The sequence below is a fragment of the Aquila chrysaetos genome, chromosome 3 (assembly GCF_900496995.4).
Source record: "Aquila chrysaetos chrysaetos chromosome 3, bAquChr1.4, whole genome shotgun sequence".
Classification (NCBI taxonomy): Eukaryota; Metazoa; Chordata; class Aves; order Accipitriformes; family Accipitridae; genus Aquila; species Aquila chrysaetos.
The window spans coordinates 17,177,679-17,198,631 of NC_044006.1; the positions used below are offsets into that span (position 1 = coordinate 17,177,679).

General features: G+C 44.2%; 1 protein-coding gene across 3 annotated transcripts; it reads left to right on the forward strand.

Annotated features, from left to right (window-relative positions):
- The first annotated feature begins 67 nt into the window (after positions 1-67).
- PIGU (phosphatidylinositol glycan anchor biosynthesis class U) lies at positions 68-20,805 on the forward strand. 3 transcript variants are annotated; one of them, XM_030009605.2, is made up of 12 exons: positions 82-376; positions 2,169-2,233; positions 3,554-3,613; positions 4,605-4,667; positions 6,182-6,291; positions 7,994-8,094; positions 10,104-10,201; positions 12,473-12,627; positions 13,126-13,269; positions 14,100-14,224; positions 16,071-16,213; positions 19,038-20,805. In XM_030009605.2, the coding sequence occupies exons 1-12, from the start codon at positions 247-249 to the stop codon at positions 19,149-19,151; spliced, it is 1,308 nt and encodes a 435-aa protein (XP_029865465.1). In that variant the 5' UTR covers positions 82-246; the 3' UTR covers positions 19,152-20,805. The 3 variants fall into 3 exon arrangements, with proteins under 3 accessions (XP_040978409.1, XP_040978410.1, XP_029865465.1); XM_041122475.1 differs by lacking the exon at positions 16,071-16,213 and having other exon boundaries at positions 68-376; XM_041122476.1 differs by lacking the exons at positions 16,071-16,213; positions 19,038-20,805 and adding an exon at positions 14,446-16,053 and having other exon boundaries at positions 70-376.
- The last annotated feature ends 148 nt before the right edge of the window (positions 20,806-20,953 follow it).

Genomic DNA, 20,953 nt, shown 5'->3' on the forward strand with positions numbered 1-20,953 from the left:
CTCCAGCCGGGCCCGGCCGCTCCCGCCCTCGCCAGGCGGGCCAGGGGAGGCGGCCTTCGCGCTCCGGCGAAGTTCGCCCCGCCGCGCTCGCCGTAGCTCTCAAGCACTGTCGGGAAGCGGTGGGGCGGCGCGGCGCGGGGCCTGCCGGTAGATGTAGTCTTCCCGGCCGGGCCGGTGCATCGGCGCCGCGTTCTCCGGGGCCGCCCGGGAACTACAGCCGGCGGTAGCCAGTGTGTGCCCGCGAGGATGGCGGCTCCCTTGGTGCTGGTGGTCCTGGTGGCCGTGACGGTCCGGGCTGTGCTCTACCGCTCCAGCCTCGCCGCCTTCATCTCTGAGCGGGTCGAGGTGTCGTCCCCGTTAAACGCCTGGAAGCGAGGTGAGGCCCGGCGGGCCCGGGACGGGGCACCACTTCCCCGGCGCGGCTGAATGGGCCGAGGCCCGCGGGGGTGGGCGGTGAGGGGGCCGAGAGCGGCGGCCGCCCGGGGCCGGGGATCCCCGGGGGCCGGGAGCGCAGCTGCGAGGCGGGCGGGGGCCTGTCCCCGGCCCGGCGCCAGGCTGGGGCACGGCCCCGCGGGGCGAGGGCCGGGCTGCGGTCCCGGGGTTGGGGACCGGCCGCTCCTCCCCGGGCCCGACAAAAAGCTGCAGGGAACGGTCTGCGGCAGTTGTCCTCGAGGGAAGAGCGCGGGCTGGGCAGCTGGGAGGGGGCGGGAGGGACACTGGGCCGAAGGCAGGAGGACGGGGGTTCAGCCATTGTGTGCAGCTGCCCTGGTTGCACTTGTACAAGCTGGTTGCGTCACAGGTGTACGTCAAATGGAAGAATGACAAAACCTCGCACTGCATGTGGAGTTTCAGCAGCCTTGATTGAGTCGCTTTCGTTACGCTGTAACTGTACGGGCACTGTCTCACAGTGATTCCCTGTTCGTGCAGAGCTATTCACTGTTTCATTTTCCTTGTTCAGTTTGTGGCCCCACGCCTTGTTACCGACATGATTCAAATTCTCTTCTGAAGTACAGTTAGATCAAGGCTTTTTGGTGGCATTCATCTCTGTAGCGTCTGAGCCTTTTAGGAACCTTAGTTTGCTTTAAAGACAGACCTTTGGGAAAATAATATCCAGTTATTATGCAGATAAAATTATTTGCAGTTTTGGGGTGGAAAACAGCAGCACAGGGTAATAAAGGTCAAAAGCATGAATGCATTTGATGACCTGAGGCCTCCGCTCCACAGTGCATAGCACTTCATGCTTCATAGTTTCAAAATACAGCTCCCAAAAATTCCCTTGCAGCAATGGATACTTTCTAAATCTTACCTTAGAGCATCAAGGTAGGCATCTAGATAGTAAGGAGCATAATTAGGATCACCTTGAAAAGCCTGGGCTGTCATCATATGGGAACTTTGTGACAGAGACAGAATCTACTTCTCCATCGTATCGCTGAACTGAGAACCTCTTGTTGCTTCCTGCAGTCTCCTGCCTCATTTCCCTCTGAGCAAATGGACCCATTTCCCATAGCTTCTTTCGCTGCATACGCTGCTCAATCCCCAGGGGACCTTTGTGCTCAGTAAGGTGGAGATCCTATGGAAAAACATGTGCATGCATGGCAGTGCAAGCTGTAATTACATGATCACAAAGGAGCTGAATTAAGGCTGCAAAATGTCAGAAAGTTTCAACAATGGATAAAGCTTTTAGCTTTGCCTGGTAATACATATTCATTTCTGCTCTTTTTATTGTGGTTTTAGACGTTTCAGGTCTCTCTACATCTAATTAGGCAAAGTAGCTGTATTATGTCATGATTTGTCCTCTTAGAGTTAGTATTTCTCCAGTACAGATATCATGTATCACATAACAGATTACTTAAATCACGTGTATGATATTTACTGATTTTATATGTAGTTAAGTGCAAAACATTTCAGCTGTAACATTTTTAGCTGAAACAAACAACTAGATTACAACTGACCATTCAGTAGCTAAAAAAGTTTGCATGGCAGAAGTAAGAAGGCAATCAATTCTAGCTGGTTGTTGGCTTTGTGAGATTTTGTGTCACCCATTCAGATGGCAATTCAATGTGAGATTCTTACGAGCGTGGGTGTTTTTAAAACTGTAGTTTTACCATCATGAGATTTTTCTCTTCCCACATTACAGGATTCTAATGCAGGCATTTTCTATGTTTCAGTGGTCGAAGGATTAGCTCTGCTGGATTTAGGGGTCTCACCATATTCTGGAGCTATTTTTCATGAGGTCGGTATGCATGCTTCATTTTAAATGTGATATTCAAGTGGCATATTTCTTAGTCTTACTGCTCATGGACTGGCAAAGGCTGGGGACCTGTCTTGTCCCAAAGACTTCAGAGAACTTGGAGGAGTGCAGTTGTCTGTGCAATAGTTGTATATGTAGTGACTAGCACAGTGAGGAAATACAGTTCATCACAGAATAACTCATTGCTGTGCAGATGATAGACATTGTAATATTTGTTACTGCATAAGGAGAGTCTGAAATAGGGGAAATCTGTAGTAAGCAAAATACTTTGTTCACATCCAGATGTTTCTGTCAGCAGAAGCCAGAGCAGGGAGAGACAGTGTCATTGTGAGTCTGAACGCAGTTTTAGTGGATAGCAGCATCATGCGTTTCTGCATTTGCAGAAATACTAACATTAGCACAAGCGTGCAGTACATTTATTCCTCATCTTGAACATACCTCGTTCCTCCAAACACTAAAGCACCCGTGGGGTTTTGTGCCTTTGAGTGGTCTTATTGATACCAAGGTACGCTCATACATAGTGTCTCCTAGGGGTGAGGCAGATACTTTGTACACCTCTGAAAACTTGTTTCTCTTCAATAAATTCTCCTTCTTTAAACACAGTTTTCTCCCAAACTCTGAAATATTTTCCAATGCTTATTTGTACCTTCACATTATTTTAAAAGTATTTCAAAAGAAATATATTTTCTCACCATGAAGACTGAATTTACACCATGTAAATATAGTACTTCCAGATTAAGCTTTTCTGTCATAGGAATAATTCAGAAACATGCTCTTCCTCTTACCCTAAAAGGGAAAAGCTGTGGGAGTAAGAGGATGATAGGACTGTAGTCTTACCGCTTTATGTTTTTAACATGCTTTCTTATTTGTGCTTTATAAAAGACTCATCTAAACAACAGACTAAACAGTGAAACCAGCTATGTAGGAAATACTTTCAAAAGTACCTGCAAACAACCTGAAAAAATAGATTCTCTAGAAAAAAATTATTTTCTAAAGCTATTCTTTATATGCTTTCTATTGTATTTCTACCACTGTACTAGTAGAAGTGAAAAGTTGGAATAGAATATAATTTTCAAAGTTGATGGTGTCTTTTCGTAAAGTGTATTGAGAACTTTGCAAGGAAAAAGACCAGTAAGTGCGCTTTGATTAATCACTTTACTCTGAAGTAACAGCATTGTAGAAGAGGCTGAGGAAAATTACCTTTCACAGTCTCTTGTAGTACTACTCTCTTTTTCTCATCAAATCGCCAGTTGTTTTATCTGGACAGTATTTGACATGGGTTTCCCTTCTGCTCTCTTCTAGACCCCACTGATAATATATCTCTTTCACTTCCTGATTGAATATGCTGAATTGGTGTTCATGGTAAGAGCTCCTGGAAAGCTCCTCTTGAAAGGTGCTGTTCTGTGAAATGCTGAGTATGACTTTCCTCTTACTCCTGCAAGAATCAGGGACCTTCAGCCTCCCTGTAGCTCAGACTCCTGCTGAGCTCACAGTTTAATTAGAAAGGCAGCTTTGCCTGCACAAACCCACATTCGGGCTTTCCCCTTGTTGTACATATTCCTTCTTTCTTGTGAGTTCTTGGTTAGATAAGTATCCCACAGAGGGATGGGAAGATGGCACGTGGTTTCAAATTTCAAAGGTTACCTCTTACAGGTCAGAATATTTTGTCCCCCCAGCCTGATTCCTACACTGCAGTGTTTCTCCCTAAAACCTGCTGCCAAACCCCAGGCCTGCAAAGAGAGCACAAATGGGTTAGTCCTCCAAATGTCTCTTGTAAACTCTTCTCCGAGTTCTGTGTAATTCAGAAGGACAGAAATCATATAGCTGGCTGCACATGCCACCTGGTGGAGCCTCTCTCCCCAGATCCCTGCTGGGCAGGTCTCATGCAGAGCTAACAGCCATCTGCGTTGTGCTTGTGCTGGTCGTTCAGATGACTGTACTGCTGCCTGGTTTGGGACAGCTCAAAGCGCTGTCATGCTTTGGTTGGTTAATGGACAGGTGGGTTTAGCCAGCTGGGCACTGCCCCAGTGTTGCCTGTGCTCTAATTAAACCAGTAATTCTCTCTGTTACCCTTGCATACTTCTTTCCATGTGCAATTTATTTCCCCTTAATTCCCCGTTCTCTGGTTTTGTAAATATTAATATCTTTGATACAGCTCATGGCTTCAAGGTTAAGCGGTGTTGTGTGAGCACAGTGTACAAATCAGCAATCTAGTGTTTTTAAAGCTTGTTTTTTCTTCTTGTGAGCTGAGTCAGATCAGAGCCCTTATTCAGCATTGCAGTCCTGTCTGATATCTTTTTCTCCATTTGTTTATTTTGCTTATAGTCAGTCTGTCTATGCCTTGCTTTTTTAGGTAACTGATGTGCTAACTGCTGTTGCCCTTTACTTGGCCATCCAAGACTTCAACAAAGTTGTGGTAAGCTGACTTGCCAGTGTTGTTGGTCCTCTTCTCCCAGCAAGTATAAATATCTTGTACCAAAGAGCCAGAAGATGCAGTATCAACCAGTCCTTGTTGCAGTAAATCTGATCATATCTGGATGATCAGTAAACATGGGGAGTGAATGTGGTAAACAACTGAGGTTATTTTAAGTTCTGTTGTGGCAGTATGACAGTATGAAACAAATTAGTGTCTGTAGCTACCACACTGCACTTGAATGATGATCACAGCAGTGTAGGTTCTTTGATCTGAAAGGAGTGTAAAGAATTTGAGAAATTTGTGGGAATGCAATAGCCAATGAAACGCAGACAAGTCTATAGTCACAGTACACAAGAGGAGATGTGAGATTTTAGAATGCGTACTGAAAACCCACTTTCAGTTGTTGTGGCAGTTTGTAGTATACAGAATTTAATTACTGGACTATGGATTTGGCAAGACTTGAGCACTCCCTTTTCTCGCCTCTGCTCCTGCTACAATCCTCTGTACATTTTGTAGCTAGAGCCTGGAATGTTTTAGGTTGAACAGGGTTTGTGTTTGCACACAGCATGAGTTAATACACAGGCTGGAAACGTGTAAAGGAAGGAATTAAATCTTCCAAGGATGCTGAGGTGACATCAGTCATTCTAGTGAGCAAATTATAAGTACATGTATTTGGAGGTGAGTGATTCTTCCCAGTTCTCTCTCATAAGTAGCTCAAAGAACATTTTGTGTAAGCAATGCTGTGCTCTCTGCGATCCTAGAGAGGCAGTGATTCAGTATCAGCATGAACAGGGAGGCTGCATTTTCTACAGCATCTGTGTGGTCTCCCATCCAGCTACGTGCTTGTTCCTTGTCCTCTGACTTTGAGGTTGAAGAAATAACTCATGATAGAACTGCAGACATGTAAAAATCCTGTGTGTGAGTTACTTTGCTCATTGAGAATTTATTGCCAGCAACTCTCTCCTTCTGTCTCACCATGACATAGTTCAGTAGGTTCGTAATTCAGATTTCTCTTTTGTCTCCATAGAGAGCATCATAGAACAAAATAGATTAGAGAGAGATTTTAGGTCCCTAAAGGAGATTTGACATAGAGGTATCCATCTTCAAAATAACAAAGACTGCAGACTTCTGTGACTTGGTTTCTCAGGAGCTTTTTTGTTGAACAGTGAATTTATAAAGTCAGCTTTTCATTGGAGATCCAGACAGGCTTTAGGAAGATTGAAAGTATTAAACTCTAGTGTGGTGAATTCACTGTCAGCTGTGTCAAGAGCTAGACACAGGTAATTAAGGAAGTTCAAATAAGTAGAGATTATCTGCTTTCTCCTGACTTCCACTTCAGTTGTTAAGTATTTGGGAAAAGAGAGGGGGGTGTTCTGTTTGTACAACACCTCACATAACATGAGTTTTAGCTCACACCTGGGGCTCATATATGTTTTACAGTAACGGATATCCTGAGTAATAAGAAATAATGACTTTCCTCATCTGACAGTCTTTGGTTGTTTTCCCTTGTTCAGTTCAAAAAGCAAAAGCTTCTAATAGAACTGGATAAATACGCACCAGATGTGGCTGAACTCATCCAGACGCCCATGGAAATGCACTACATCCCCCTCAAGGTAGCACTATTGTAAGTACTGCTTCTCATAGGCTGCAGTAGGCTGCTTTGGTTCCTCAGCTTCCTTTGGGTTTTATTTGTCTGATTTGGGGCTTCAACATTTGTTGAAGATTTTTTCCCCCCCCTCAGAAATTTTGAATTTCCTATTATACATAGAAAAAACCCCAGCCCTGAATACTGTTTGAAAGTGAAAAGCAGATGCTTTTCCAAATGATTGTTGCCAACAAGTAAATTCACTCAGGCACTCTAAGACTGGCTCAACAGCATAAGGTCATTAGTTCGGTAGCAAGAATGTTGTGTCATTTGGGATCACACTCCCGTTTATTTTGGCCATATGCTAATGTTATCGAAATTGATTCTATGCCTCCCAAATGCCTCGGGTGTCATTTCAGAAAAGTTAGGTGAATTTTTGAGCAGTTGGACAAAATGTTTGCTGAATATCACAACTTGAATATACCAGAATTGCTTATAACAATTCAAAGATATTTTCAGGTTGTCATCTTAATAATGTCATGTCTTGGTGTTCCTCTGTATACTAAACATTTTTTTTATTTCAGAAAGCTTCAACTAAAATAAATAATATACAAGTGAGGTACTTAATGTCAAAGAATTATTTTTTTCATTGGGATTTGACATGAAGAAATTATTGCCAGAATTATTCTGTGACAGAGAAATTTTCTGTTAGATAAGTTGTTATTTTTTCTTTTTTTTCATATGAATTTTGTAAAATGCTAAATTCCCCAGGGCAAGTCGGTAAATTGCCGACTGGTTTGTATTTAACATTGTTGCACATTACCACAGTAAGGTTGCCGTTAAATTCTACCTATCCTGCTGTATGCTGTCTCTGTGGAAACACAGGAAAAGGCAGGCTGGGACTCGGAGAAATAGGAAAAATGTAAAGAGATAATTAGGAAATCATCAGCCCTGTTGACTCACTCTGATTGATTTAGTTATTAGCAAGGTTGATCTGTACATTATCTTGCTTATTGTATTGGTAATCCTTCCATTTTTCTGTGCTTTGAACCTAGTTAAATGAGATTATTGTAATTCTCATTTCCAAAAGGAGCTGGCATCCTTACTAACTAAAGTGTGGCTGCAGTCTGGAAGGTAAAGGTGTTCAGAGTTTGCTGTCTTGCCATAATTCCGATTAAAATATGCCAGATTTTCATATCTGGCAGGTTTTGTGCTCAGATCATGCCATGGTGAACATAAATGATTGCTCTGCCATAGCAGAGTGTGCAGGTGCAATTGGGTTGGGGGAAACTCTGCTAATGTCTCAGGATTTGTTTCCATCTTGCTATCTTCTTATTTTTATTACTTCTTCAGAGCCAGTAGATATGAGTAGCAGAAAGAGTTTACTTTGCATCCAATAATCCTAGGTCTGACTGAATAAATGCACGATGTTTCTGCTAAGCAAGAAACATTTTTGGTGGTCATTTTCTAGGACAGAACTTGCATTTTAGACATCTTCCCAACTGTCTCCTTTTCTCCAGTGTGCTCCCTGTGGCCACTGTGTCCAAGGCTACAATCCAAAGATCTGGTTTTTGCTCCAGACTGAAGAACCTGTTCAGCTGAGTTAATTTGAGGATGAGAGGATCCCATCAAATGTAAATAAACGAAAAGAAATAGCAAAGTGCATCTGTTTTTCCTTTGAACATCTCTTTAATCAGATGCTGTGTCCTTTGAATGTAACTCGAGCTTTGCTCTTTTTCAGCTACCTGTTAAACCCCTACACTGTGATGTCTTGTGTGGCAAAGTCCACCTGCGCCATCAACAATACTGTCATTGCATTCTTCATTTTAGCTACAATAAAAGGTAATGCAATAAAGAAAAAATGGTTCTTTATTACTTTCTGTAAGGATTAGAAGAGTAGCAGAAATTAAATCGAGGTGGAACTTTACAGATATGATTGCTACAAAGATCTCGGTGAAACACACAGCAGAAATGGGACTGGAGCAAGGTCAAAGTTCTAGCTGAAATCACAAGATCGAGAGACATTATAGTCAAGTCAAAACTTAATTTCACAGCAGTGTACCTAGGAATTTCATCTCTAAAAACTGACTCCTTTTCCTGGATGACTTAAAATAGTTTTCTGTTTATGAAGTAATGCATGTCTGTATGTAGGAGGACATAATACTCTGCTGCTCTTTCTTTTGCACATGAATATGCACTTAAAGTGTTGTAATTTGGTTTTAAAGTGTATCTTTGAACTTTTATTCAAAAGCAAGCAGTTGCCTCCAGCTATTATTTGGCTTTCACTCACAGTTGTAAACTTGGTTTGAAATTAGCTAATTAAGCTTTGGGGAAACAGAAACATAACCAAAGACCCATACCAGCACAGTTGAATAGATTATGACAGAATAGCTGTTTCATTCATTTTGTGCATAATGCCAGGTTTCTTTTTCTTTTATGACTCCCCAGTGCTGAAGTCTTTTAGCATATGTGATTTGTACTAGTCATATAAGTTTTAGGAGTTCTCTGCTGGATCAGAGGAAAGGTCAGTCTGATCTCTTGTCTCCAGCACTGCCCAGAGCCAGACCTTGTGAAGAAAGCTGATATGGGTTGTTTCTATCAGTGTTTCCAAAAGAAACTTTTCCTCCAATTATTGACTAATTGAGGCAGGAGGGGTTTTGATTTAAAAGCATTTGCAAAGGCAAACAAGTGGGATCCTTTTAGTTAAACTGATTTTTAACTGTTCACTGATACCATATGATAAATAGTTCAGTCATAGACAAAACTGTAGTGGCTGTCCCCAGTGTTTTCTCCTTGACTGGGAGTGAGGCAGCCTCTAGGTTTTAAAGTGGGCAAAGAGAGGATATCAGATTATGACTGATTTCTGGGTACCGATTCTTTAGCTCTGTGCAGAATTGGACACTTGATAAAATAGAGCATAGGGAGGTTTCTGTCTAGGAGAGTGTAGTTGAAGAATGGAGAAGGCTCATCACCAGGTAACCTTATATTTTCTTTCAAAAGACGGAAGCAGTGAGAAGCTTCCCGAGTGTTTGATGTCAGTAGGTTGACGATTAGTCCAATGCTCTGAGTCAGGGTTCTTGCTGTCTAAGCTGTATTTTTAAAGATGACTTCCATCAAGTGACTTAAGACTGAAAGCTATAACCAGGCTACTGCACTGGGTGCTTGTATTTTTATTGTTTAACCTGGGACCTTTTGGACTTGATTTCTGGTGTTGGTGGTTGGGCAATGTGGGTACTCAGCACTTAGCTCAACCTGATACACCTCAAATAAAGCTTCCTCAATAAAGGCATTTATATTTTTAAGACCACTTGGAAAAGCTGTGCTAATCCTTTCTATGCCTCAGTTTTGGTATCTGTAAAGTAGAGCTAATGCCACTTAATTCCTTCAGCTGCAGACTTTGGCTTACTCTCTTTCACAGAGCTTTGCTGAGGGCCCTGACACATTCTGGTGACGAGGTTATCCAGCATGCCCACTATGAGTATAACAGCTGTTTCATGTGGATATGACTTAAGTGAATGAATTCCCATGCATAAACAGCAGCCAGCATGGTCTATTTATAGACTGAATTACATTAATCTCTTTCTGTATGTGAATGATAGGAGATATAAACGAGTCAGCATTTTTTTCTTGTGGGAGAATCACCTTGGTATGAGTCACTCTCTGTTCAAAATGTAGTTAAGAAAAGGACACTCTCCAAGACACATTCTGCTAAAAGCGCCTTTAAAGTGGTGTTCTGATATTTGTAAAGCCCCTGCAGAGGATTATGCATTTCTTCCCATTTGGACTTCCTCTCTGTAAAGCTGTTTATATTAAATGTTCCTTACAAATGAACATTTTTTTTTTCTTTGCAGGTAGTGCCTTCCTCAGTGCTGTGTTCCTGGCCTTAGCAACCTACCAGTCACTCTACCCTCTCACATTGTTTGCTCCAGCACTCCTTTACCTTCTACAGGTAGATGCTTTCTGACTGTTGGTACCTGTTGTCTTCTTGTAGCTGTGCAGGGACAGTCCTTAGCTATTGAGAGGGGAGTTGGAGAAGTCCTGAGTTTCAGAAAAAGTGACTTTCCTCAAGCCATGGGAAGTTTGAAGCCTTAATGGGGATGCCTGTGCATAGAGAGAAGGGACCAGAAAGTCATCTAAAGAACTGGCTGGTGTTTAGCTTGCCCGAAATAAGTGCTATTCTTTGTGTCGTGTGAATAGCAATGAGGATTTTAGACCTGGAGAATTTCCTTTGCACTGACTTGGATGACTGAGCTGTGTTTGAATGAGGAGCTGTATGTTTGAATCACTCAAACTCAGAAATGCTGATTTGGAATTTAATGGCAAAAGGCATGTGCTTGTGAAAGTGGCTGGTTGCCCTTGTCCTTTCTCCCTCCCATTAACAGGACCCCTGAATTCCAGCAGGGCTGACCTTGATCATTCATGGGTACACAGTGCCTCAACAGACAGACACTGCTCCAGGTAAAACTAGCCCAGCAGTAGGCTGGTAGGCACATATGCAGGCAGGGTTGGGGTTTAAAGCTGAGGCAGCTCTTAAGGTGAGCTCTTAAGGTTAAGCTCTTAACCTCTCTCTGAGGCTAGTGAGTGGATTCATCACCCATTTGTCTGCATGCTTCCCACTGGTCTCTCTCAGCTCTTGTGCTGATACTGTAAACAATGACTTAACTGAGAGTCCAAATTGTAATGCACTTAATGAAAACCGATCATTTGCTAGTCTTATTCTGATATGGGAGTAATGTGAGGCTGTGACTGCTAGCAGAGAACTCTTATCCCACTTCGCAGATCACTTGGTGATAATTTTTATTATTTTGCCATTTTGAAAGTCCTGCTGTTGAGTGTTTTGCCAGTCTTTCTTGGTTGCTTCTGTCCTGTCTCATGATTTTTATAGCTAATCTTAACTACAGGTTCATTACAGCCTATTCTCAAATCTCTGAGCTTCAAAAGAGAATGGAGAGTCAGTTCTAGTCCATTTTCTTTCCCTGACTATCTGACATGAATGTCTCTTACTTTTTTTTCAGAAATTGTATTATTATTACTCTTTGCAAGACAAGAACTTCTGCAAGTCAGTGTTGCTTTTTCAGTTTGATAATTTTTAGGAGCATTTACTTTCTATGCCTTATATTTTGGTCTCATTTGCTCTCTTTTAACTTTAGTCAAAGTAAAGTACAAGCATTGTGTTCACAAGCAACAAGTGCTTTGATATGTGAATGCCTAATTTGCAGCTTTTAAAGGGCATCATGCTAGTGTGCGTTCTTTTATCCAGATTTGTAAATGAACTTCCCTGCATTCTTTGTACAGAATTAAATAGCTTTTCTCCAGGACTTTGCAATCTGTCCTGCCAAAAATCCTTGGTAAACTTGCTTACATTGTTCCAGCAAGTGGTGTTAAACACACTATGACTGAGAAAACAGAGCATGCTTTACACAGAGCCCACATCAGTTAGAGCTGGCTCTCTGTACATCTGCCAGTGTAAACCGTAGTACCAAATGGAAAAGCTACATCACTGACTTGGAGCTGCAGAACTCTGAGCAATTCCCAAAGCTGTTTGCCCCTCTGTGTATATTTGTCTTTACAATGGCAGTCAGGGGACCTCTTGGAGTGAGATAGCCATATGTCATGTTATGTGACAAGGACTTGTGGTTGACCTGTCAGGACATGTGGCAGTGGCAGGACTGCAGTGGTTGTCTTTGTCTGAGGAGGCAGCCTTTTAGAGGGGCTCCTTTGTGCTTATGAACCCACTGAATGTCCTCTTTCCCTGATTTCAGCAGAGCATGAGTGCCAGTCCATGTGGTAGAGACCTGGCATCGCAGGGTGGTGGGTCATGGAGCAGGGCTCTCAGTCACCCAGTTAATGTGGGTTCATGCAGTCGAAGGCAGGCAGCAGTACAGTATTGCAGACATCTGAAATACAAGTGTAGCTGTGAGGCGGTGTGTGTAAATATTACACTGAGTGCATGAAACTTGACTCGCTGCAAGAAGAAATGACCAGCTTAGCTTACTGTATTTTTAAGCATAGTTCTGGAAATGCATGCAATGTGTATGACTTAATTGGCCAAAGTGGAGGACATCAAGCAAATTGTGGTTGAGAGCCACTCCTTCCAGTGCCATAGTGCCAGTGTTTGATGCTTTCTTTCATCAATTTAAAATTATATTCTGAATACTCAGGCTTTCTTGTGGCTTTCTACCTGATGAGGGATATCTGCCTGCTTGTATTTCATTTTCAGCGTCAGTTCATACCAATAAAACTGAAAAGTAAAAGCTTCTGGCTCTACACCATGCAGTATGCAGCCCTGTACCTGTGCAGCCTGGTGGTGATCATCTGCCTCTCCTTCTTCCTCCTCAACTCCTGGGATTTTATCCCATCTGTTTACGGGTTTATGTAAGTATAAGGATTCTTACTGTTTTTTCTGTGTAGCCTCCACCCATGTTGTTTCTTGTGCATCACACACAGGTGCCTCACTCCCTGTCCTAAGGAGTGTGTGATCTGTGATTTTACTGGCAATGCAAGAAAAGAAAGAGTGTGTGGAGGAGAGCAGGTATTAGCCAACTTCTGTTAATTAAGTAACAGCAAGAATTAAAGAAGACAGGAGATGTTTTCCACTGAGTTGTTTGGAAATTGATTTGATTGTTGAGCTACCACAGCTGTGAAATTTTCATATCTGCAGAAATGTCTGCTTGGGAACGGTTTAAATCCTGCTGGGGCATAGGAAAGGATTAGTCCCTTTTCTCTCCAGGTTTTCACCCTTTTGGTTTCTCTTCCACGGATGTACAATATAGATCCTCCAGCCAGTAGCACACAATGGTTAATTAATCTAACAGAAGCAGGGCAGTGGAAAACAACCATTTAAAAATGTTAACTTTTCTTTTCAAATTTCAGCCTTTCCGTTCCAGATCTGACACCCAATATTGGCCTTTTCTGGTACTTCTTTGCAGAGATGTTTGAACACTTTAGTCTTTTCTTCGTATGTGTGTTTCAAATCAATGTGTTCTTCTACACCATTCCCTTGGCAATAAAGCTAAAGTAAGTATGTTTCTCTGCTACTTTTTTTAATCTCAGTTGTCCGGTGGAGGCTTATAAGGCTGGCATCAAATGTCTGGATCTACAAGCCTGAAAAGGATAGGGTTTTTTTTAACAGGGCCTATCCTCCTCATTTCCCAAAGTTTCAATCTTTATTCCTCTTAAATAGAGTGAGTAGGGCTCTGCTATGCAACAGATGTGTTACAGGCATCAAAAGAGAGAGCAGAAATTTAGGCTATAGAGGTGCCTGCTCCCTGCCAGCATAAGCCATTGTAGTCAGAAAGCAAGAACTCTTGGGTGGAACTTCAAGTTCTTTATTGTCAGCAAAAAAGTGAAAACTTGGGGACGTTCCTAGTGGACTGCGCTGACAACGTTACCCTTCTTTCTGATTAAAAACACCCATTAACATGCCTGGATTCTCAGTGTGCTTATCCTGTTGACGTGGAATGGATACAGACATAATGACATACCAGAGGGATAAACTATGGGCTTCTCCAAATAACCTTCAGAGATGAGGTGCTGATTGCTTTTTGGTGAATAAGACAGAGCTGGGGAAGAGCAGCCCAGATGACCAACTGTACGAATGTATGTTGAGTTGAGGCATGAAGTTTCTGTGTGAGGGCAGTGAGCACATGTGCATCCCCTTTTACTAGTTCTCTGCAGAGCAGCTCAGTCTACCCCACCCAGCACTCAGAAGCTTGTTTGGAGAGAACAGGGGTATGAGATCCTCTTTGAGCCTATCCCATGGTACATTTGTGCCCTTGCTGATATTTATTTCCAGTTTCCAGAGACCCTGCTGCATCCTCTTATCCTTTGTGTCTTTTCCCTTCTAGGGAACACCCTGTGTTCTTCATGTTTGTCCAGATCGCAATCATTTCTATCTTCAAGTCCTATCCCACTGTGGGAGACATTGCATTGTACATGGCCTTCCTTCCAGTCTGGAGCCACCTTTACAGATGTAAGTTCTTTGTGTTTGATTGTTCCTTATCTGGAATGGGAAAGGGCCTGTCACCACTAAACCAAACCAGGCCTAGGTCCACAGGCTCTTGTGACCTCCTTGGGGTGTCTGGCAGGAGGCTTGATTTTTCTCTACAGTCTCTAACATGTCTTTAGGACTAGGGTTGAAATTGGTTGAGGAGGGAATTTTCACTTGTACCTTATCTTCCCCCTCTCTCCAAGTTGTTCTGAAGATAAACTTTTTTGTAAGAACCTTTTACAGTCCTGCAGAAGGGATGTGGCTTATTTAAAGTACATCCATCCTTCAAATGCTTCACTCCCATTTAAGGCTGTGTAACTTGAACGCTGGTCCTGGAGTTGGTGAGTCCCCCAGCCCTAAAATCCTGCACCTTGCAGTGGTTCTTTGTTTTGCATCTCCTTGTTTGCTCACAGTGAAAGTAACTGAATTATTCCAAGCAATTGTCCAGTTTTTCTTAAATGCTTCATAAAGAATGTCTTTAGCTCTTTAAATCACCAGAGAGCTTCCTGATGATTTTCAAACTCAGTCTCTGGAACCTACTACACTGGGGAGGTTTGGGAGCGCTGTGTTCTTCCTGGTGTTTCTTGCTTAAACCAACTGCTTTGACCAACCCTGCAAGGTTGTCCGGGCCTTTTACTGCAGTGTTCTCTAACCCAGGCCAAGTGTGTTTATGGACAGGTAGCCTGCCTGATGTCAGGAGACATAATCAGGAGTCAAGAGACTTGGACACCATCTGCTCTATTAGTTTTAGACTAAGGAAAGCTAAGGCCAAAGCAGCTGTGATAGAACAGGCCAGGAAGCCCCATGCTAGCCCTGAGCATGTCGCAGTCATAGCAGATGATGTACTTCTGAAAAATCCTGATTCAGCGTAATTCAGTTGCATGTTACAAGCATGCAGATAAGGGGACTATGACCAGTGAGAGGGACAGTCATCTGTCACATGCTCCCACCCCCAGTGAGTGAATAGTGAACAAGAAGTTTAAAAAGATAGGTGTGAACAGGTTTGGATGTGACAATGCTCTTAAAATGTCAGATAGCTCCCTTCAGCTGCAGTATGATGGGGTGTCTTTCACTTACCTTCAGGGACATTGGCTGAACTATAGCCAAGCACAGCAACACAAGTGCCGGGATGAATTATAATACTGCTGCCAAAAGGACAGGCATAAATAGTTCACAGAAAACAAAATCTCTTCTGGCCTAGTAGTTCTTAGCTCTTTTAGACAAAGTTGTGCTTGGGTTTTGTCCATCTGACATCCTCACACACACTAATGGATTCTCGCTATACTTGCACCTCCCACAGTCAAGTGTTTGTCAACGCATTTGGCCTATATGACTTTCCTCCTTTTATGGTGCTTTAATTTCCTTACTGCCTCCCGAGAAAGTATCTCTTTTCCTACAGCCCGCAGGTTCATTTTTTTTTCCTTTGTTGTCAGCTTGACGAAGCTAGGGAATGGCGTGCTCTGCTCTCTGAATTGTAATGCTAGTGGAAAGTCCTTCTCAAAACTGCTAGTTACTGTAATGTAGACACCAAAAAGCCAAAGTCCTCCAAGGAAGAGTGTTTGGAAGCAGGACCTAGAGGGAAAGAGTTCCAAATGAGGATTTCACACTCAAGAAAAGGCAGAAGTATTTATTTTAAAGGGAAATGTAGTGGATTTCTTATAAAAGCTAGCCAGGAAATTATTAAAGCAAACTGTGAAAGATTATTGGAGAGAAGTATGTGTTGGCAAGTGCCTCTCCCCCACTGCGCGTACCCTAAATACCATCAGTGGTTGTGTGAGCATGGCTGCTCAATAATGCATCATTTTAACATCTTGGTTTTCTTTTGCAGTCCTCCGGAACATCTTCATCCTGTCATGTGTGCTCATTGTCTGCTCCCTCCTGTTCCCCGTTCTGTGGCATCTATGGATTTATGCAGGAAGTGCCAACTCCAATTTTTATTATGCCATCACGTTGACTTTCAACATAGGGCAGGTTAGTAGAGCGAGGCAAACAAGGCTGTGCTTTGGGTAGGTCACTGGATCGGGTGTCCTGTCAGAAACAGTGAATTCTGCAGGACGTGTCTGGATCTTTGCATCCTGTGTAGTCCTGCATAGCAGCTTCCTGCCTCTCCTTGCTCCAGCTGAAATCTGCCTAGTCCTCACGTTCTGGCACACTAATGGAAAAGAGTTCTTGTAGTATTTGAGCTATAGCTTAACAATCCAACTAGACTGTACTGCAAGTTACGTGGTCTGTTCCTTGATAGCAGAGGAAAAGTGTCTCGGTAAGGCAGGACTAAGAGCACATGTGAGTGGAGAAGGTGAGCTAAGAGGGGAAATGCAAAAAAACATGGGGCAGCAGCAGTGGGGCCAGACAACAGGCAAATGAGAACTGCCCATACACAGGGACATGTCACCAATTTTTCTGAGCACTATACCTGACTGAATCATAGGGTTGTGAGCACATGCAGGGTCTCAGTCATGCCAGGGCTTGCTCTCCCTGCTTCTCTCAAGGCTGTTCTAGATGCATGACTTTCACTAGCCTTAGGGAAAACAGAGCTTAGCACCCCTGGAGGATGGGATTCAGTGTACACAGTTGCTACAACCTTTTCTAAGTCCTTCCTCTTCTCTGTGCTATTTCTTGTGTCCCTCAGCTGTGGGACAGTTTCACATTGGGGTGAGCAGAATGTTCATTTCATCTTAAAGTTGCCTTTGTTTTGAATGTGCCTCAGCCATTTATGTTTGTCTGCTTCTCCTAAAACTAGAGGAGCAGTTTTGCCAGGGGCTGAAAATCACCTGCTTGTACCTCCCCCACCCCATTGATAAATGGGGACAAACATCCGTTCTGTAAAAGCAAAAAGGGACTCCGTGGCGTGAGAGGGTGTAGAGAGATACTACTGACAAGGGTTTATAGGAAATTGGGAGTGGTTCATTAACTCTCTAACTACATGTCTTGCTATGGAATGAAAGCAATAGTAAAACTTTAATTAGAGATAGCAGGTGTTGATATTCTAAGAGGATTTTATTTCCTACCTGAGAAAGTCATAGTAGATCCTGCAAGGTCTTGTGCTCTGTGTAAATGCAGACCAAGCAAAAATCTAATTTCCTTGTGAGAAAGAACTAGCCTTCAGCCCCATTAACCTCAGCTCTTTCTTTTCCCATTAAGACATCTGCGGAGAAGTTTAGTTAAAAGTAAAATCAACCATATTGATATAGCATGTCAGTAGTCAGCCATGGTGTTCAGCAAAACAAGCGGACAGAATAAGCATGGCTGTTTTCATTCTTCCTGGGCACCTCAACCCTTCTCTGTCTGTTCTCCTTTGCACTTTCTCCTCTGACCTCAGCAGTTTGCAGCCCTGTTTCTCTTTCCCTCAGTCTCCACACGGTCCTCCATATCCTCCCGTCCTGCCACTGAGTATTCTCCACAGGAGCTGTACTTAACAGTAACCCAAGCAGGCTCTGGCTGACAGCCTGAGTCTCCCTCCCCTGTGCCCTTAGCACTGCAGCATACTTCAGGTGAGGCATTGTGCCAAAGGGATGGATTTAGTGGCATCTGGACATTAGGACAATAACTGCTAGCTTGGTCTGGCACTCAAAAGGTTTTCCAGTCTAGTTATGTGATGCTGTTTCCAGATGGAGAAGGTCAGCATTCTTGGGGAAGGGTCACACTACAAGAGGCTAAATGACAAATGGCACTACAGAGCCAGTGGGTCACTGCCTGTGCTTACAGTGGCCCAGCCTGCCCCTGCAGAGGCAGCTTGCCCAAGGTGACTGCTTTAGAAAAACCACTGAGACCCACTTGTGTGTTTTCAGTGCCTTTTAGGAAAGGGAGCAGTGGTGAGCTGAGGAAGGGAGCGACCTTGTGATTTCCATGTCAGGTTTCCATGTTCACTGTGGTTCTCTGCAAGGCACTTCAGTTGTGATTTCGCATTACAATGTGGCTAGTGGCAATACCACCCTAAGTTATGCCCATCTCCCGAGCAACATGGGACGGTGCCAACATCCATGTGTATGGCAGCATGCTCTGACCTGGATCAGGGGAAAATCTGGGGGATAGCAAGCTCTGTTCACCACTTAAAGGGAGACAGTGTGCAAACATATACACAGGGTTGGGTGTCCCACAGAGAGGGCATGACAGGGGCAGGAAGGAGATGCAGAAGTGATGGGGGTGGGAGAAGTGCTTTTATCTGGTGGTGTCTGTCAGTGTTGTACTGTGAAGCCACAGCCTTGACATTTCAGCTCTTCTCTTCACCCCTTAGCCTGGTAAGTATTATTTTGTTAAACTGCTAAAACTTCTGTTTGCTAAGGCTGACCTGGGGAGCTGTGGTATTCCTTCTGCTGCCTGCAAGCTTCTTACCCTTTCTGAGTGGAAATGGCAGTTGAAAACCAACCACAATTGAAAAGTGCTTAATAGCAATCAGCAGCAGGAGACTTTGAGCATTTGGGTTGAACTGCATGACAGTGCTTGCATGGAAGGAGTCCTATGGGTGAGGCTGAGATGATCTGTAAAGCTGTGACAGAGATGGACCTGCCATTGTCATCTATTTTGGCCAGTTTATGGAGCTGCTGTCTCCTTAGCAGAGATGTCTGTGAGAACACACTGGTAGCGCAACAAATAGATTAGTGTGAGTCTCCTTTGGCTTAATACTGTCAGGCTATGGACAAGGAGTGTTCACAGAATCACAGTGTCTTCTTTTGCAAAGCGTGATGAACAGCCTAAGAACTTCTTAAACCCCTTCAGGGTCCATCACAAACACATGTCCCTTTTTATTCCTTGTTCTGAAGCATCACTGATGTGTCTGAACATCTCGCTTCTGCAGATCCTGCTCATCTCGGATTATTTCTATGCCTTCCTCCGGCGGGAGTACTACCTCACTCATGGACTCCACTTGACAAGGCAAGATGGGACAGAGGTCATGCTTGTTTTGAAATAAGCATTGTACCCGCCATTCCCTGGGACATGCAAAGCTTGGGGTATGTGGGGTGGGTGGGGAAGGTTCCCTGAATGAGGTCTGACTTGGGGAATGATACCTACTGAAAGAAAGGGCTGAAGTTCTTCTGGGAATACCCTCCTGAGCTGTGGGCTCAGTGCAGAGACTGTAGGAGGTACAAGTAGGAGCTGCAGTGCCTCTGTTTGGAGCATCTCCCTTCTTCCCTCAGCTGTGCTTTTCACTGCGACCTCAACCATCAACTCTGGGCGGTCCAGCAGGAACTGGAGAAAGTGTCTTGAGCTAAAAGTGGGGCTGAATCTCTGGCCCAGAAAGAGCTCAGCCCATAAGCTGTTTAATTTACTATTACTGTTTCTTGGAGATGTTTGCTTCTTCTGGAAATTGCCCCCTGCTCCTGCTTGGCTCAAGGCAATTTCTGGATACCTGGTGCTTAAGCCCTGGCTGCAGATGCCATTTCTTGGTTCTCCTACTGTTGTGGGCCCTGTAAAAATCACACATGCTCAGGCACAGCGGGTGCTTTTGAAATAAATGGGTGACCAAGGATGAATGACCTGTTGAAAGGACAGCTAAAGCTGCTGCCACAGGTAATAATCTTGGCGCTCAAACACTAGTAAGAACTGGAATTGAGGTGAAAGCAGGAGCAGGGTGGGCACCAGGTAGTTATGATCCAGTAATGGATCCCATTAAAGCAACGCAGACACTTTCATGTCAGGAGCTGCACAGAGGCATTACAGGGTCTCAGAAGAAGGAACACTACTGTGGAGGTGATGGATAGACTCCTGCTACTCCTTGTTTCTGTAGGGTAACAAAGCTTGGCAGTGCAGGGCTCACACTATACCGTTGTGATTGCTTGGGGAGGCAGCCTGGATGTGGAATGAGCAAGCTGTCTGCCTGGGCTAGAGACCAGGAGGTGTCAAAATCTCCCCTTTAAGGCCCCAGACCAAATCCAGAAGGAGCTTCAGCCACTGCTGTTGTGAAGTTGTTGGGCTCCAGATGTTCCACAGCCACTTAGCACTATGGCATATGCACTTCCCCGTGTTACCCTCTTGCAAGTACAGTGATGGTATCTTGCGGCTGTGCATGGGGGACTCAATTAAAGCACTACTCCTTGGTTCCCCCATGGCTCCCTTCTGTCTATGCTCAGACCTGCTCACTTCAGAGCTGCTGCCACTGCTGACCCCATGATTGTGACCCACCGGGGCAAATCCACCAGGCTGGCTTCTTGCTCTGCTGGTTGCGTGGTGGCACTGAGAAGTGGTAACCACAGTATGAAAGCCTTCTCACTGGTGTTGGGGCAGCAGGCAGCCCCCTTCTCCACTGACCCCAAGAAAAATCCAAAGGGCTGGGATTGTGACAACATCAAAACCAAACTGCACCTGGTACAGAGCAACTGAGAGACAGTTGTGTAAACAGCTCTTCTTTCTTTCTGGACAATTAAAACTTTTGCCTTACTGCACTGCTATTAGCGCTTTGGTGGGGGATTGTTAATCTGAGCCCAGCTCAGCCCCCCGCGCTCAGCCACTCTGGCTGGGGCAGGCAGTGCAGCAGCCCTGTGCCTCCAGCCATGGCGGGGGCACACGGAGGCAGGGCTGCTGGCTGTGTGGCATGTCAAGGAGCAAAATAAACTGTGCAAGTTTTAGACACCACTTGTGTGCTCTGTGTTTGGGAGGGGGCTGAGAATGGGGGTCAGGATGGGACTAGAGGGTGAGTGGGGGCTCTGGGAGGAACCAAGAGGCACATGGAGGGGTCGTGAGGGGACTTGAAAGCAGACACAGGGGTCAGGAGGG

Coding starts and splice junctions, on each gene's coding strand:
- PIGU (XM_030009605.2), top strand. CDS start 247: ATGGCGGCTCCCTTGGTGCTGGTGGTCCTGGTGGCCGTGACGGTCCGG. Junction 2,234..3,553: donor CTGGAGCTATTTTTCATGAG/GTCGGTATGCAT, acceptor GCTCTCTTCTAG/ACCCCACTGATAATATATCT. Junction 14,225..16,070: donor CTGGAGCCACCTTTACAGAT/GTAAGTTCTTTG, acceptor TTTCTTTTGCAG/TCCTCCGGAACATCTTCATC.